The sequence below is a fragment of the Euphorbia lathyris genome, chromosome 1, assembly GCF_963576675.1.
Source record: "Euphorbia lathyris chromosome 1, ddEupLath1.1, whole genome shotgun sequence".
Classification (NCBI taxonomy): domain Eukaryota; kingdom Viridiplantae; phylum Streptophyta; class Magnoliopsida; order Malpighiales; family Euphorbiaceae; genus Euphorbia; species Euphorbia lathyris.
Genome location: NC_088910.1, coordinates 82075690 through 82092028, shown reverse-complemented (window position 1 = coordinate 82092028; position 16339 = coordinate 82075690). Strand labels below are relative to the sequence as shown.

At 36.3% G+C, this 16339-nt stretch overlaps 1 protein-coding gene across 1 annotated transcript; it reads right to left on the bottom strand.

Annotated features, from left to right (window-relative positions):
- Nucleotides 1-2681: 2681 nt before the first annotated feature.
- On the bottom strand, nucleotides 2682-16123 carry LOC136203499 (auxin response factor 8). Its single transcript, XM_065994665.1, has 14 exons — nucleotides 15487-16123; nucleotides 15149-15261; nucleotides 14953-15051; nucleotides 14766-14822; nucleotides 14486-14641; nucleotides 14311-14395; nucleotides 11586-11676; nucleotides 11347-11511; nucleotides 11151-11273; nucleotides 10379-10454; nucleotides 9313-9460; nucleotides 3496-4514; nucleotides 3222-3412; nucleotides 2682-3122 (listed from the first exon to the last, which is right to left on the bottom strand). Exons 1-14 carry the CDS (start codon nucleotides 15527-15529, stop codon nucleotides 3020-3022), a joined length of 2469 nt encoding a protein of 822 aa, XP_065850737.1. The 5' UTR covers nucleotides 15530-16123; the 3' UTR covers nucleotides 2682-3019.
- Nucleotides 16124-16339: the final 216 nt, after the last annotated feature.

Below are 16339 nucleotides of genomic sequence, written 5' to 3'. Positions count from 1 at the left end.
TGTAAGAAGGATCTAGAAGACCTTCAGGAAACAACTTCGGAACGAAGCTGCTGAGTTGATTCGACAAAGCGTACAAGACAGCAGCTGGCTAAGGAAAACTTCCAGACAAAGTGTTTCCACTTTGGGTAAAGTTCAGACAACACAGTATGCTGTCCAATTGACTTTACCATAAAAGGAGAGACATTCTGCCGAGCTGACCAAAAGCTGACCGAGGACAGAAGATACTCAAATCTGATTGGCCGAGAGCTCTGAGCAAGTCAGGATGACAACGACAGGAAACCGTTTCCCTCCAACGGTTATTTCGAAATTCGAAATGACCGATGCCCAAGACGTCTCTATAAATAGTGCCATCGGAAGCTTCATTCAATACAGAACTTGATCAAGCCATTACGCTGACCAAATTTCTACGCAAGTTCTGCAAGCAAAAAGCAAAGCAATCTTACACTAAATTTCATATCTTTTGTGTAAAAGTCTAGAGTGATTATTCAATCATCAAAGGTGTCTTAGCAATCATTGTTTAGGACAAACACTTATCATTTCTAGATATTAGAAAGGAGAGGCTGAGTACTCGGTTATAGTACTCAGCGAGAGATTAGGATTGAGTAGAGGTATAGAGGAAGGTACTCTTGTTATACTCAGTTGCTAAGATTGTAAAAGGTTTGAGGCTCTACCTTTAAAGAGCTCAGTAGAGGATTCGAAAACTCGGAACGTGTTCCGGGGACAGGACGTAGGCTTAGAAGCCGAACCTGGATAAATCTGCTGAGTAACGCATTTCTTACCTTAAACTCCTTATATGTATTGCTTGCTTAAATAACCAAAAACTGACCAAGTAAAGAGGTCAAGCTGAGTTGTGCGCATCAAACATCTGAGCTCAGGAATAGACTCTAAGTGCTATCTCCTGACTCAAGTTAAGAAACTGACCTAGTCACCAGTTGACTAAGCCAGTATCTTACTGTTTACTCAGCGCCGCTGTTAAAACCTTTTCTCCTAAGAAAAGAAGTCTGCCCTAAATTAAGAAAAAGTTTAAATAGTTCCTAACCTCCCCTTGGAACTATACTTAACGTTATAAGGGACCAACAGTTATGATTTGAATGTTGTTATTGTGGCAATCTTGTTGTAAATTTTGATAATGTTATGATTTTAATGTTCGAATCCGTTGTTGTTTGCCATTTTTTGTTATATACCACTTCGCATATTAGCTTCAAATCATATCCAGCATTCGCATATGCGAACTAAATTCATCAAGCAAAACAAACTTCAGCTTCGCAGGCTTCGCATATGCGAACTAAATTCATTAAGTAAATCCAAACATTAACTTCGCAGGCTTTGCATATGGGTGAATATGCGAAGTCAGACGGGATGGGGCGAGCCCCGCGTAAATATTGAGGGTATTTTTGGAAAGTCACACAAAATCAGTCTAGATATGTAGTAGAATTAGTAAATGGGTTAAATATGTAAATGGACCTCTCATTTGACCCAGTTTTGTAATTTTCCCCATTAATATATAAAAATGGATTAATTTTTAAAAAAAAAACTCTATGATTTCAAATTTTAGCAGATCAGTATCCGTGGTTTTTTTTCCCAAAACAAACCATGTGCTTTGTGTCACGGGGGCAACTCTAGGCCAAGCCAAAACCCCGTATGACGTCTCGACTTTCCCCAAGTCTCGGCCAGCCAACTCCTACCGAAAGGTCTTGTCAATGCATTTGTCAGTATTCCGTCCTGGAGGATCTCCCTGTGGTTAAACCTCGCCCTAGAATGGGCTCGCACTGTGGGCTTCATCCGCCCACAATGTCGATAGAGTTCCCACTTTATGAAGACATCCGCCTCCCTTCACGTAGGACGTATGCCCGACTCTCCTAGTCTCTAGTAGACTAGGATGGATCACTTAAGTCAGTACCGACTACTGACCCAGAGGTGGCGGAGATCCATAAACCAGGAAGGTTGAGTTTACCTATGGCCAAACTCCCCCCGCCCCTTACACTTTGCACCTTTAACATGATCATAGCAAATCTTTAATACTATTGTTGAAGTGGCATGGGTATTTTTGAAAAAAAAAAAGACTTTGAAAGCCAGCTTCTTTCTCTTTTCTTTATTTTTTTTCTAGAATTCTGAAATTTCCATAATTTTTGAAATTCTAAAATTCCATTCTGTTTTTCTTGAATTTGAAAAAATGGGAAAAAAATAAAGATGTTGGAGGGCGAGCCTTAGCGCAACAGTAAATGTTGTTGTCGCGTGACTGAAAAGTCACATGAATTTTTTTGAAATTAACCCAAAAAATATTATAGCAAGGGAATTGAAATGCAAACCTCTTTCATTTTACTATGCCCTTTAAATTTTATAATTGAAAACTATTTTTAATATAAATAAATGCTTGTTAAATAGCTAAAAGCAATTTGAAATTAAAAAAAAAAAAAAAATAGATTTGAAAAAGTCTAGCAAAAATGCGTAGTAATTAAAGAGTTGATAAAATAAATTAAAGCTGGGGGAACTCAATACAATAAATGCACATACTTGAGGAACTTAAAATTGTGTTTTTCCTATGTATAACTTCCAAGTAGTTTCAATAAATTTCTTGTACTATGATGGTATCTAGTTCTTAAGAAGGTAAGATGAGTTGAATATTAGCACTACTTTCTGTTTTCCACATTCTTCGAAATTAGAAACAAAGAGCCTAAGTCTTTCAATGTAAAACTAATGGATGCATCATGATACTAAATGAAGCAAAAGGAACAGTGTTATGATACCTCACACATACCAACTTATGCTAAAATATTCTGACAATTTTAAAAAAATTAAATGCCGTGTTCAACTTACATGTATTTTATCCACGACAATATTCATAATTAGTCTACCCAAAACAGGTCGTATATAATAAATTTTCAACAGAAATCGTGCACACATTAGGGAATAAAACTCCATAAATTTCATCTTAACCTAGAGAGAGAATTCATGAAATGCGTGGAAGGAAGTCATATCTGAAACCGTGAGCTGGAGGGCACCACCACTGCTTGATCCTTCATCCCACATTTGGGCTGAAGGAATCCACCCCCTGCTCACCCATCTTTTGCACATCCTCTGGCGAAAGTATCTTGATATACCAAACATTATTCACGAAAGCCCTGCATATGAAAATTAACCCCATATCACTATAACAAAGAAAAACAGTATCAACTGTCCATGATTTTATTAGAAAAGAAAACTTAGGATAGAGTACTCACTCCCATGGGTCGTCTCCAAGGAGAAGCACATCATTCTCCCTGTCGACGAATACAAGCTGCCAGCCTGATCTATGAGGGTTTTCTAGCTTTCCCTCTATGCCAAACATCTGAGCCAGTTCCTCTCGCAGCTCGTGATAGCTGCTGAACCGGGAGATGTCCAGTGAGCGCCCAACAGATCCAGATTTATAAACCTGAAGTAAAAAGAGAGCGCATACCTATAAAATTAGACTAATGAAAGGTATTATATCATCAATCAAATGCTCTCGGATTATACCTTCACAAATGTTCGGTTCATGGTTGGAGTGTCGACTTGCCCGGCACCATGCAACAATTCAGAAGAATCTTGCATACCACTGTACATAGAATTCTGGAAACCAGAATCCCCCAATGGCATGGATGACACATCACCATCAACTGAATGAGTGGCAAATCTTGGCACTGTGGTAGGAAGTAACAGTCCAGATGAATCAATGTTCACACCAAAACTAGTAGCATTCTGACCATCCAAGTTGCTATGTTCTTGCTCCACAGCATGATCTTTCTCAGGATATGACCGTGGGAGTGATGAGTTGGTAAAAGCATTGATCTGAGAATGTGCATACTTTGAGGCCCAAGACTGTTGGGGCAACTGCTCAGTTAAAGTACCTAATGTAGATTGACCAGTCCTGGTGAAGTCCAAAAGATTCCCACTTCCCTCAGCACATAAAGATCCAAGCATGTTTTGCATAGGAGTGCTTGATGCTGAGAATTTGTTGCTTGAATCCATGAAATCTGTTTTTGAAAATGATGGAGAAGGCACATTTGACTGCTGTCTCTGGAGTTGTTCACCTTGCATCTGAAGTGCATCATGATAGTTGTGATGCTGTTGGTGTGCCTGATCATCAGGCTGGTTGCTGAGTTGCTGCTGCAGAAGATGCCGGGGCAAGCCCTCACTTGAAATCTGATTCTGCGACTGAAGAAGATTATGAGAGGTTGATTGTTGAATTGCTTGGTGTTGCTGCTGTAGCTGCAACAGCGGATAATGGCTGCTTGGCTGTTGAACATATTGAAAAGGCTGCTGCTGAAACTGCATAAATTGTTGCCTCAAGGGATCTCCATTTCCCACATTCTGTAAACCTGATGCCAACATAGCTTGGTACCACTGGTTCTGATCATTTCCTAGCAATGCTGGATCTATTCTCTGCTGGGTCCATGGAAACATATTAACAGCTTGAAAATTCAATGAGTGAAGACCTTGCTCGCCATTTCCATTCCTTAGCCACATTAAGCCATTACCAGCTTCATCTCTGTTGTCTGCAGAAGGATGAGATTCAGAAAAATGAAGCCTAAAAGGAAAGGGTCATTGGGGAATAAAGCACAATATAAATGGGGGTATTTTGCAGATGAACTAGTAAAACATAATTCCCTTCCCTGCTCAACTGCAAAGATACAAATTATAACTTTTTAACTTAACAAAAAGACATTAGTAAGTCTTAAACTATCAAAAAACGCAGGCCATGTTTTGAAAGTTATCGCAATCGAACTGCATTTTAAAAAAAACAAGTGTATTAAAGAAGCTCAGCAATACCCCAACATTCTATTGAAATTATTATTTATGCAGAAGTTCATCTGCTCTCCTTAGTGATACAAACAGTGTGCAGAACACTTGATAGAATGGACAAGGAAGTAAGAGTGTTAAGAACAAGGAAAAGATAAAACCTATCTAGATCAACATACCTTGACAGAAACTAATTACTCAAAACAATATTATCATAAAAAATAAGTTACCAAAAACTATAGATATTTTTGCATAACTTCTAAAGAGAGTTTTTAAGATAAGCTGATGGAATAAGAAAACAAACTCCTTGAACCCATAAAAACTTCTGGCTTCCATAGACTCGCCAGAAATTCGGAAAAAAAATTGTAGCCATAAAAAAAGTGTTCAAACCAATAATTCTACAAGATTTTAAACAATAGAACTCCAAACTGCATACATAGCACAAACCCTGATAGCCACGGAATTTAAAACTATTGAAGTTTCTTAAAATATGCTTTTAAACTCTAATTTAGACCCAGTACTTCTGGAAATTATATGTTTCTCACTCTTTGAAAGTCGGGAAGTTAAAGCAAAAGAGATGAGAAAAGCAGCAGAAATTCCTATTTAATCAATATTGTTGATTCTATATAAATACCAATTAAAAGAAATTCCAAGTCTTGTGCACTAAAAAAAAATCAACATAATGTTGTACTAGCTTGCACTATATTCAAGGGACTTCATTTTTTTGACCTGTATAAACTTTAACAGAAACACCAAACTTATAAAATAATTGCACACACAAAAAAAAATTATCTTTCAACTACTGCCAATCATCCTTGGCCAACACAATTGACCACATGCCGATATCTTGTTTTAAGAAAACTGACACTTTCCCATATATATTTAAGCCACTAATCATGTTTTATAGTTTAACCAGCACAAATTAACTTCTTTTCTTGTAAACTATTTTTTGTCAGAAAATGTCTTCTAAAAACAAGCTATTTTGAAGGAAAGAAACACAGCGTAACTGCCAATATGAGATAATACCATCTCAAAGAGTTGAATATTTTGATTAGAATTTACAAATATGACAGACAACGTGTCTAGATTATGGTAATCTACTTCCCTTTCATATTAAATTTCAATAAGCTGACTAAATACCATCATAATAAATTTACAAAATTTTAATTTCTAATTGAACAAATGCATTAATTCTTGGCATAGTTTGCCTAGAGATCCAGGTCCCTAAAAGAGTGGTTTCAGTTAGAAATATTCAAATATTGCATTATGGCAATTAAACTACAAAATATGCACGCATTACCACAAAAACATATAATGGTCGACTATGCAAGTGTGATTTGGCCCTAGATGGCTAGAATAAGAAGACAGTCTTTGTTATGGAAGGAAAAGGTTCAATCTCCAAAACCATATAAATCGCTATAGTGGATCTCCATTGTTGGCCTTGTATGAATCTCAGTGTTGCTGATTCAATTAAATATATGGCGTCCATTTGGCACTGTGTGCTGATTGCTTTTTCAACCAGACTTTGCAGAGCCAGGGATCGAACAAACATTTACTTTCCCAGAAGCTGCTCAGGTCAATTGAAGAGAGAGAGAGAGGAATTTGATATGCGTTATACATGTTATGTGCTTGTTATTGATGTACCTGTGGTCTATTATTTGTGTAATTTTGCTATGTGATATTTGTGTTTTAGTTTACTGCTTACCTCAAGACAGATGGCAATTATTTGTCAGTTAAGTCCATCCCTATCCAGAGAAGTTTCTACAGGAAGGCAGTTAAGTTATTGTAGGAAGTAACTCTTATGTACTCCTATTTATTCTGAAAGAAATGAAACAAAAGCAAGCAGTATTTTCCAGCAAAAAAAATTCTAAAAGAGATAAAAGAATGCTTCTCTAAACGAGCCCTTAACAAACTAACCAGAAAACAAACTCAATCCCTTAACTAAATCTTGCGACCATTGCCAGAATTCATCTGCACGTGCAAGTGTACAAGACTACAGAAGATAGATCACCAAAGAAGCTCCTAAGAAAATGGCCTGGTTGCTTTCCATCTCCTATAAAAGCATTCATGAAAGACAAACAGCTAGAGGCCAACACAAAATAACTAACATTGGTTTTGAAACCTTCCTCCACGATACAATCCTAAAATCGATTTCTCCTTAAATCTTGTCTTGAAGAAAACATTTAGAAATTCAAGGAAAAAGGTTTAGACTTCCATGAAATGGAGCTTTTACCCGGCCATGACTATGAAGACGACTAAATTCACCTCTAGACCAGGACAATATTGGATAAATACAATTCAACAATTTTGGATGAAAACAGAGATCAAATACACAGTAGAAATTAAAATGAAGAAACAGAGTTCTGTGGGTTACATCTATTGAGAATAAAATGAGAGAAAACCGACTAAGGTGGTTTGGCCATGTGAGACGTAGAGCGCTTGATGCGCCGGTTAGGAGAACCGAAGAGTGGCAAAGGGATGTAGTGGTGAGGGGTAGGGGAAGACCTAAGCAAACTTGGAGGAGGGTGATCGGGAGTGATATGAGTTTATTGGGAATTGAGGAAAATATGGTAGTGGATAGGACGGAGTGGAGGGAGCGAATCTGTGTCGCTGACACGACTTGATTTTCACGGTTTTATATGATGGTTCATGTTAGCCGACCCCGAATCATTTCGGGACTAAGGCTTTGTTGTTGTTGTTGTTGTTGTATAATACATGATGTTTTGATTTAATCTATGCACACTAATTGCGCTTTATTTAAGTTACCTTCATATATGTGATTTATTAATGAGTGATGCAATCTATGTTACATGGACTCGGATACGAGTGTCCGACACGGGTGCGGATCCAAGTATCCGGTACAGCAAGTTAAAATTTTTTGGACACGGGGACTCTGTCCTAAATTTGGACACGGGTACGGGGATACGGGAATGATTTTTTTTATATATTTATATATATATATATATAAATTTCAAAAAAACCCCAAAATTTAAAACATTCATCAACTATATTAATTAAAAATTAAAAGTTCAATCAACAGATAAAACTTAATTCCTTGCAACATTATTTACTTTTTTTTGAAATAATTGCAACATTATTTACTTAAAACAGCCAACATGTAGTAACAGGCTGAACTAATTAAAAAACTGGGCCCAGTTAGATTAAACGAGTCTGGGCCCAATTTATTTTTTTTAAATGGTGCCCAGCCCATTAGGGCTGGGCACCTTCTTCTTCTTCGTTGAAACGATCTCAACAAAGAAGAAGATACAGTTGACGGCGGGGCGGCAGACCTTCACCTTCTTCCTCAGCTTTCGCCGGAGATGGAGCTTGCCGTATCTGAGTGTTCCCTCACGAATCCGACACGGATTTCGTACCCGGATCCGTGTCGTGTCGTGTCGACACCGGTATTTCGCCATTTTTTCCGAGTCCATGTATCATAGGATGCAATTAATATAAGGGTAACAAAGTAGTTTAGTTAAAGTATTAAACCAATTAATTACATTTCTTAATTCTATTGTGCATCCTCCTAAAAGGTCTCTATTTTGGAAGGGAGGGAGGGAATATTTAACTAATGCATTAATATGCGAACAAACTTGGTAGGCCATATTTTTGCATATTGACCAGATTTGAGAGGCATCCAACTTTCTACCGAGGGAAAATCTAAATATCTAGAACCAATCAAACCCTTATGAATTATAACAGTTTATATAATAACTAGATACAATTTACATCTGCAGGATTTTGTTATTATTTTTATGCTGGCAATTTATTTTCAAATTCTTACTTTTCATTCTTTTATATAAAAAAAAAAAAAAAAAAATTGTCCGAGACCAATATAATTCAGCAAACTTGCAGTTTGTTCCACCTATCATGAGTAATTTCAAGTCAACTGACTGAAAAATTTAATGCATTTTAACAAGATTTAGAACCATAAAAAGGACACTAAGAGTTTCACTCCAATGTCCAAGTGCAACAAGGTTGGATGAAATCCAAGTTTGACTAATACTACGAGGATGAGGTATCCTTCAAAACAATCCAACATACATATACAACCGTCCCTAGAGTACTGTAAGGGAAAGGATTCTCCCCCAGAACTCAAGAAAATATAGCGGCAAGTGATTTACAGATATAATTTATAAAACAGAAAATTAAATAAATAAACTCAAGGTGTAATAGACTTTAATCATGTACAAAAACACTTACTGAAACCCATTTGAAAGCTTGGATGCATTGGACCACAATGAAGGTAACATCGAGTAATTTATAAAGGTATTCCAAGTCCATGACAGCATCACAATTACTTTAAAGAGCCGACTTCAGAGTAAGTTTGACAGATCATTATACAATCAAAAGACAGTAAAGTATTTCTGAAGTTATGGCATATCGGTCACATTCTTTCTTGTCACCACTGTATGCCCTTTATTTCTTTATAGATAACTGTGTTTCCCTTTTAGAAGCATACTGAGCATGACTTTCAAATTCTTAACTAAGTTAAGCCTTCCAAAACAAAGTCAAAGACAGCAAATAGCTTACAAAAGTTCAAAGAATAGATACCATGTAAGGATGGGGGGCCAGGATGCCAAGGTCGTCTGAGTCTTAGAGGAAAAAGTGATGGATACATTGGGAAAGTTGTCAACGGCTCAATCTCCCATAATGATACCCTAGGCTGCCTCTCACCTGCTGTTGACTCATCCCAGCCAACCTAAATGCAAAATTGAATATTGTGGAAAAAACAGTAACTTAGAATAATAGGCAAAGTCACATGCTGCCTGGTACGAAAAGTAGAACCTCTCAGTCATTAAAATAGCCCCTGGTGTACATACATACAGAGAAGAGATGAAAACAGAAACAGCAAAATAAACTTGAAAATTCTTACAGGTTAGCACAAACAGATTGCGGCCAAACAAGAACTTCTGAAGTCCTAAACAAACTGACAAGAATTTGAGAATCTTTTGAACCTTGAAAACTGTATAGTGCACTTTAAATTTTGTGAGCCAGTAGTAGTCATGAGATAAAATTAAAAAACAGAATCGAGGTAAGGTAAGAAAATCAAAGAATCAAAACAGTTGAAAACCCGGTTACTATCGATTCTAAACCATCATTACTGTCATTAGCTAGTGTGAAATATAAGTTCACAAGCAACATGATCCTATGTCAGGCACATGACCTGGTATTTAATATTTATGTTTGAGTGAAACCACAATATGTGTGCTGCACATCATAGACGACCACAATTTCTCAAGGGCACTAAACATGAGAGTTTTATAAGAGAATGTGGAAGGAGATTACCTTCCCAAATATTTGAGACCATGCATCACAGATAAGCAAAAAGGGGGATAATAAAAGTTCTAAAATGCAATTTATGGTTAATTAACCCCTCCATCCTCCTTTCCCCCTTCCAGCCAGCTGCCCCTTTCAATAAGCAATTTTGCATATTGAAATTAAGGAGCACATGCACATTACTCAAGAAAACAAAGAGAGCACAGAAAAGAAGAACCACGCACCCAATATGTATTGTAGGAGTGCCAATGAGAAAAGGAGAACCATGCACCCAATATATATATATGTCATAAACAGGGACATTATTTATTGAGACAAAGCATAAAGATTGAGTAGTTACCTTAACAGAGCGCCAATGAGAATTCGGCCAACGAACAGGATCTAGATCACTTATGCCGGTTATTGTACCCATGTACCTGTCCATCCGAAGCTATATGATAAATGGGATTGTACATATGCATATAGTGCAAAAGAATGAGGAATCTTCAGGCAGCAGTTCATAGCACCAAAAACAAGCCATTTCAAATCGGGCTAGTATCAATCTAAATCACATGACAGCAGTCAAGCAAAGCATCCATCGATTTCTATCTATTACATTGGCTTCAGCAATAGCACCAAAAACAACCCATTTCAAATAGGGCTAACATCAATCTAAATCACATGACAGTAGTCAAGCAAAGCATCCATCGATTTCTATCTGTTACATTGGCTTCAGCACTAGCAAATAATGACCCAAAAGGTAGCATAACTTGATACCCCAAAAAATGACCCAAAAGGTAGCATAAATACACAATTACACATCCCAACTAACCCTCAGTACCATGATACTACATTATTGCCTCCATATCATTTGGTTCACTTCCACAGAACTGAAGACCAGACATATCCAAATTGACAGATTGGAGGTACATAAACACATCATGTACACAATAGATTTTTCACAGAAACAACATATTAGTTTCCATAATATCTCTTAAGAATTCATCAATAATAACAATGAACAAACAGCAACAAACAATTATATGACAAGAATGCAATATCTGATAATTAGGTAAAAGTACTCAGATGAATAAACTATAAATACCATAGCAATTTATTGACCCCCATAATACCTACGGACGCTTGATTCTTCAGTCTCAAAGAGCATCCTGAATCGCATTCCAACTGAAACACGTGTATGAAATACAGCTTTGACATATTTGGAAAGTGGTATAACAAACTCAGATGGACTAGCCCTGCAAAATGTAAATAAGTTAGATAAAGTGTCGAATTTTCAATAGAAAAGGAACTTGAATCCATATGTGGCACCTTGGGTTATAGAAAACTGTAAAACAGCTATTAGTTGCAGCAGCATGAGCTGCAGCAGCAAGAAGTCCAATGTGCATACTATCACTAGATAAGACAGATGATGGCATTACAGTTTGTGGTCGAGTTGCCCGACGAATTCCCAAAAGAAGTTGGTTCTTCTCATTCCTGAAGGCATCAATTAACAGATTAATTGCATTGACCAAAAGCTTCTTCACAAAAACAAGTAAAAAGTTAGATACCAGATAAAAAGAACGGAGTCCCCAGCCACCAGTCTTTTGGCACTAACAAATACACTCCAACCAGTAGTCAGCAGATGTCGCTTGGGCTGTCCTGCAACATGAGCAAGGAATAAATTAGGTCAAGTTGCATGAAAAGCATTGGAAACCAAACTTTAAAAAATCCATCACATTAGGATACCTGTTAAATAATATGTATCAATGAAACCAAATCATTTAAAAGCAGAACAATGCTAAGAAGATCATATGCCCCAAATACCACAAACAAAGGATCAACATACAAAGTCGTAAATCAAAAGTAAGTCAAACCACAAGGAACATCACAAACAGCACATGGCAACATCAAAACTGTCAATTGATAAATAATATTAGAAGCATCCTTCAACCAAATCCTGCCCTTAAGCATCTCCAAAGGCTACACTATCTCAACACACAACAAATGGCAATAATGCAAAATCAACCATATTTTGCCATGCCTCATTCCATTAGACAGTAAAAAGAAGCCAGAAAAGGTGAAGCTTCAATACTTTCTCACACAATCACTTGTGGTTTTGCCAATTTTCAAGAAGGAGTCAATTTAAAGGGTCAACTATTACAGTTTGCACAATTAACACATTTCCATCACAAGGCATCCATCCTTCTTTGACTTCATATTGGTTTTTTCCCGCTGAATTGGTTTATTCTTTCCTATTTTACTCTCAGTAGGAATTCAACTAACAGCTCTGGTTCTGAATTTCCAAGTCTTCGTTTTACAGGTATTATTTGTGAAGTTCACAAAATCACCACAACTTAAAACCTATCCTGCTACAGCATAAACTCCTACAAACATTTTTCCTTGGAAACTTGAAATACTGAAACACAAACTGACAGCTCTTGTTCAGAAATTTTGAGTCTTTGCTTTACAGGTATTGTTTGTGAAGTTCACAAAATATCCACCACTTAAACCTATCCTGCTATGCATAAACTCCTACAAACATTTTTGCTTGAAAACTTGAAAAACTGAAACACCAACTAACAGCTCTGGTTCAGAATTTGAGTCTTTGTTTTACAGGTATTGTTTGTGAAGTTCACAAAAATCTCCACCACTTAAACCTATCCTCTACAGCATAAACTCCTACGAACATTTTTCCTTGAAATACTGAAACACCAACTAACAGCTCTGGTTCAGAATTTTTTAGTCTTTGTTTTACAGGTATTGTTTGTGAAATTCACAAAAATCTCCACCACTTAAACCTATCCTCTACAGCATAAACTCCTACACACATTTTTCCTTGAAAACTTGAAGTACTGAAACACCAACACACTCCTTTTGTGATTGTGGAAGGAAATAAAGATCTTTGTTTGGCGAAGAATGCCAAGGAGCAACAATATGTACTGATTTACTAACCAAATAATGAGAATTATATAAGAGAATTATGTTATAAACATGGATGATGCTTGTTACTTGCACTGCATGCACATTATGGCCATTTAGAATTAGAAGTCAATATTCTTGTTTTGTAAAACAAGGAACTGATAGATAAACATACAAAGATGCATTAGGAACATTTACAGCAACTTAAAAGTTAAAAAGTAAAACCATATATTTTGAATGATAGTACAAAAAAAAAAAAAAAAAAAAACACACTATTTGAGTGAAAAGTGACTTCAACCAAATATTACATAATGATAGAGTAAGATTTCCTATTTCAAATACTATTAATTAATTTGAACTAAATACACATTGTATTTTTCATATATTGTTTTTAGTTGGCTTTTGAAACTTTTAAGTGTTTCAGCATTTATTTTATTCAGTATAACATAATCATATAACAGAACAGAGTGTGGCTGTCATTTTCCTAAAGTTGAGATTTGACACAGACTCTGTTACCACACACGATTACGCTTAATTGGTTGAAAATGATATCATTGACAATTTGCCTCTATGCCCATAATGGTTATTACTTTATCACACAAGATGTGTGTATATTGTATTAATCCTTGCATGATATATATAACTAACTGGACTTAATATGACTGCTTAGATGTATATGAAGGTGGATAACAGTATAATTGTAATCTTCTACTATATGCTTCAATTCATCATTCTGTTATCTAACTCTTTTATTTTTTTAATGCTTTCATCGCTCCTTCAGTTTCAATCCATCAACTAATGAACAAAGACATGTTTGCAAATGTTAAGCTGAAATTAAGAGTTTATGAATTGAAACAAATTAAAATTTTATGAGGGGCTGAATTTAGTAAAGAAAAAAGAAGTGCATGAGCCAAAAGAGTCCACTCCTTATAAGTTATAGCTATTGCCTAGTACAGGGGCTAAACTATAGATATTTCCATCCTTAAATTATTCCCTACGTGAAAAGAATGTTGCCATGTTAAAAGGTACAACTTAACCAACAAATAATTCAAAGGAAGAACATAACACAGTTATGCATGTGCCTACACAGCCTCAACACGTACACATAATATGAATGTGATAACCTGAAACAGAAATTGAAGTGTTCTTCCAGGATGTGCAAAAAATGGGACAGATTGAGAAGGGCTCAAATAGTTCACAATTAATTGCATCAAATATGGTATGAAATACTAACTGGAATCAGATGCAGATAGCTTTATCATGCCAAAGAGTTAATATGGTCAACATGAAGTAATAGAATGGCACATGAAGACGTATTAACAGAAAATACAAAAAGAATATTTGTGTCAGAACACTGCTGATGAAGAAAGACACCTCGAAAAATATGCCGAAACTTCCATTCAACATCATGCAGATCTCTTGCAATAAGTTCCTGAGCTGGCGGCTGCTGTGAGAAATCCTGCAGACAAATAGACATATATAGACAAAGTTAGCATTAAATAAATACTTGAACAAGTGGCAGGTGACTGACTCACGAGGAAAAGATTACCAGAGGAGGAAAAACTTTCTCTGCAGCGCGACGAGGGACAGAGAAGCCTCCATGGGTACTAGTATCACTTGCAGTTAATGTCTTGCAAAAATAATTAGTGGGCTGCTTGCTTGGCATTCCCAATTCCATGGGAAGAAATGTATCCTTTTGCTCTTGCTGTATGTATAATGATAACAAAAGATGACTTTGAAACAATATATATAGGAAAACCAAAAATGTTGTCAAGTTCTAATTCGATTCTATAATAATTCAAGTTGTAAACAATCAGGTGCACAATTACCGGTGTAAGAGGCTGTAAAGTCATCTGAGCATACACTTCATCCGTTTCGACATCTGCCTGAAATATCAAGCATATTTTTTTATTAAATTTTCAGGTTAGCTTTATTAACTGAACTAAAAAGATCAAAATTAAGCAATAGAAGGGAATACATAATAATTGCAGATAGAAAAAGAGAAATAATACCCACATGCATGGTGACATTGTGGAGTTGGCATATCAACTGGGGCGACAAGCTGGGATAATTGGGTATGTGCCCATCCACTTCTTTATTTGTAGTGGCAGCAACCTACAAAGTCAGCAAAATTTGAATGAACCTTGAATGTGTTGCATGTTGTGATCATTTTGAAGCTATAATAATAAAGATAAATTTAAAGAAAGAATACCTGCTCACTATGCCCCTGAGGGAAGTAGACCACTCGACTTCCCACAGTTGGTAGGGACACAAGTGGTCCAGCACAGGCATGCCATAGCTCCGAATTCAAACATTTCTTCTCCCCTGTATAATCATGATATACAATATAATAAAAACCCAATTAAAAAACAAATTGAAAACAAAGAGAGAGAACATTAGATTAATTGGATAAGTGTTAATCATATACATATAGGGCTCAAGAATTAAGCATTTGCTAAGTAGCCAAAAATGGCAGATACAAATCATAAACAGAGGATAAGAAAACAATGGATAAAAAAACAAAAGGTAAACAAATAAATAAATAAATACCTTCATGACCCTGCTGACCCAACCCAGATGTTGAAAGCTTCATCTTCCACTTTATTTTTTTGTTGTTGCTCTTTTTGTATTTGTATAATATATTATAAATTGTTTAAGTTAAAGAAAGAGTAGCTATATAAAACCGTCAGTCACAGCTACCGTACTAATAATAGTAATCAACTCCCAATCCAACAAAAAACCCTTACATTCCCTCATCTCTACACTTGAAATAAGAGAAAAAGCACACTCTCAACTCAAAAACCCTAAGCACATAAAACTCAAAGAAAAAGCAAAATTTCGGAAATCAGATCAAAGCCAAATCCAAAGAGATCGTCAGCTATGCTAGTTCAAAATCATTTACTTGAGTGATTTCACAAGAAATTAAGCCTGGAAATAGAGTAGCATGCTGTTAGAGTGGAGATCGGCATGGAAAGAGAGAGAAGAAAGTAAAAAAGGAGAAAGAAAAGAAAATCTAAGGAAACAAAGTAAACTATCACTATCTTCGATTGAGAATGAAAGAGAAAGTGTGGCTTCAGCTTTGAACCTCACTTTAGCTTAAGGTAAGAGAGAACGAAAGAGAAAGATAGAGAGAGAAAGAGTCAATTCTATCTCTTATAAGGGACCCGACCAAACTGGACCTGGTAGCAGTAGAGAGAGAAAGAAAGGGAGATAGAAAGAGTGACTGAAAGAGGAAAAGGGGGAAATAGAATCTGGAACGTTGAAGAATCCGTACGGGAAGATCTGGGCCGTCGGTTTGGTACTGAAATGACAGCAGGCATGTGCCACCATCCTTCAGTGGTCGTTGTCAGAGTACGGATTATGTAAAAAAATTTAACATTATTATTATTTATTTCGTGTATAA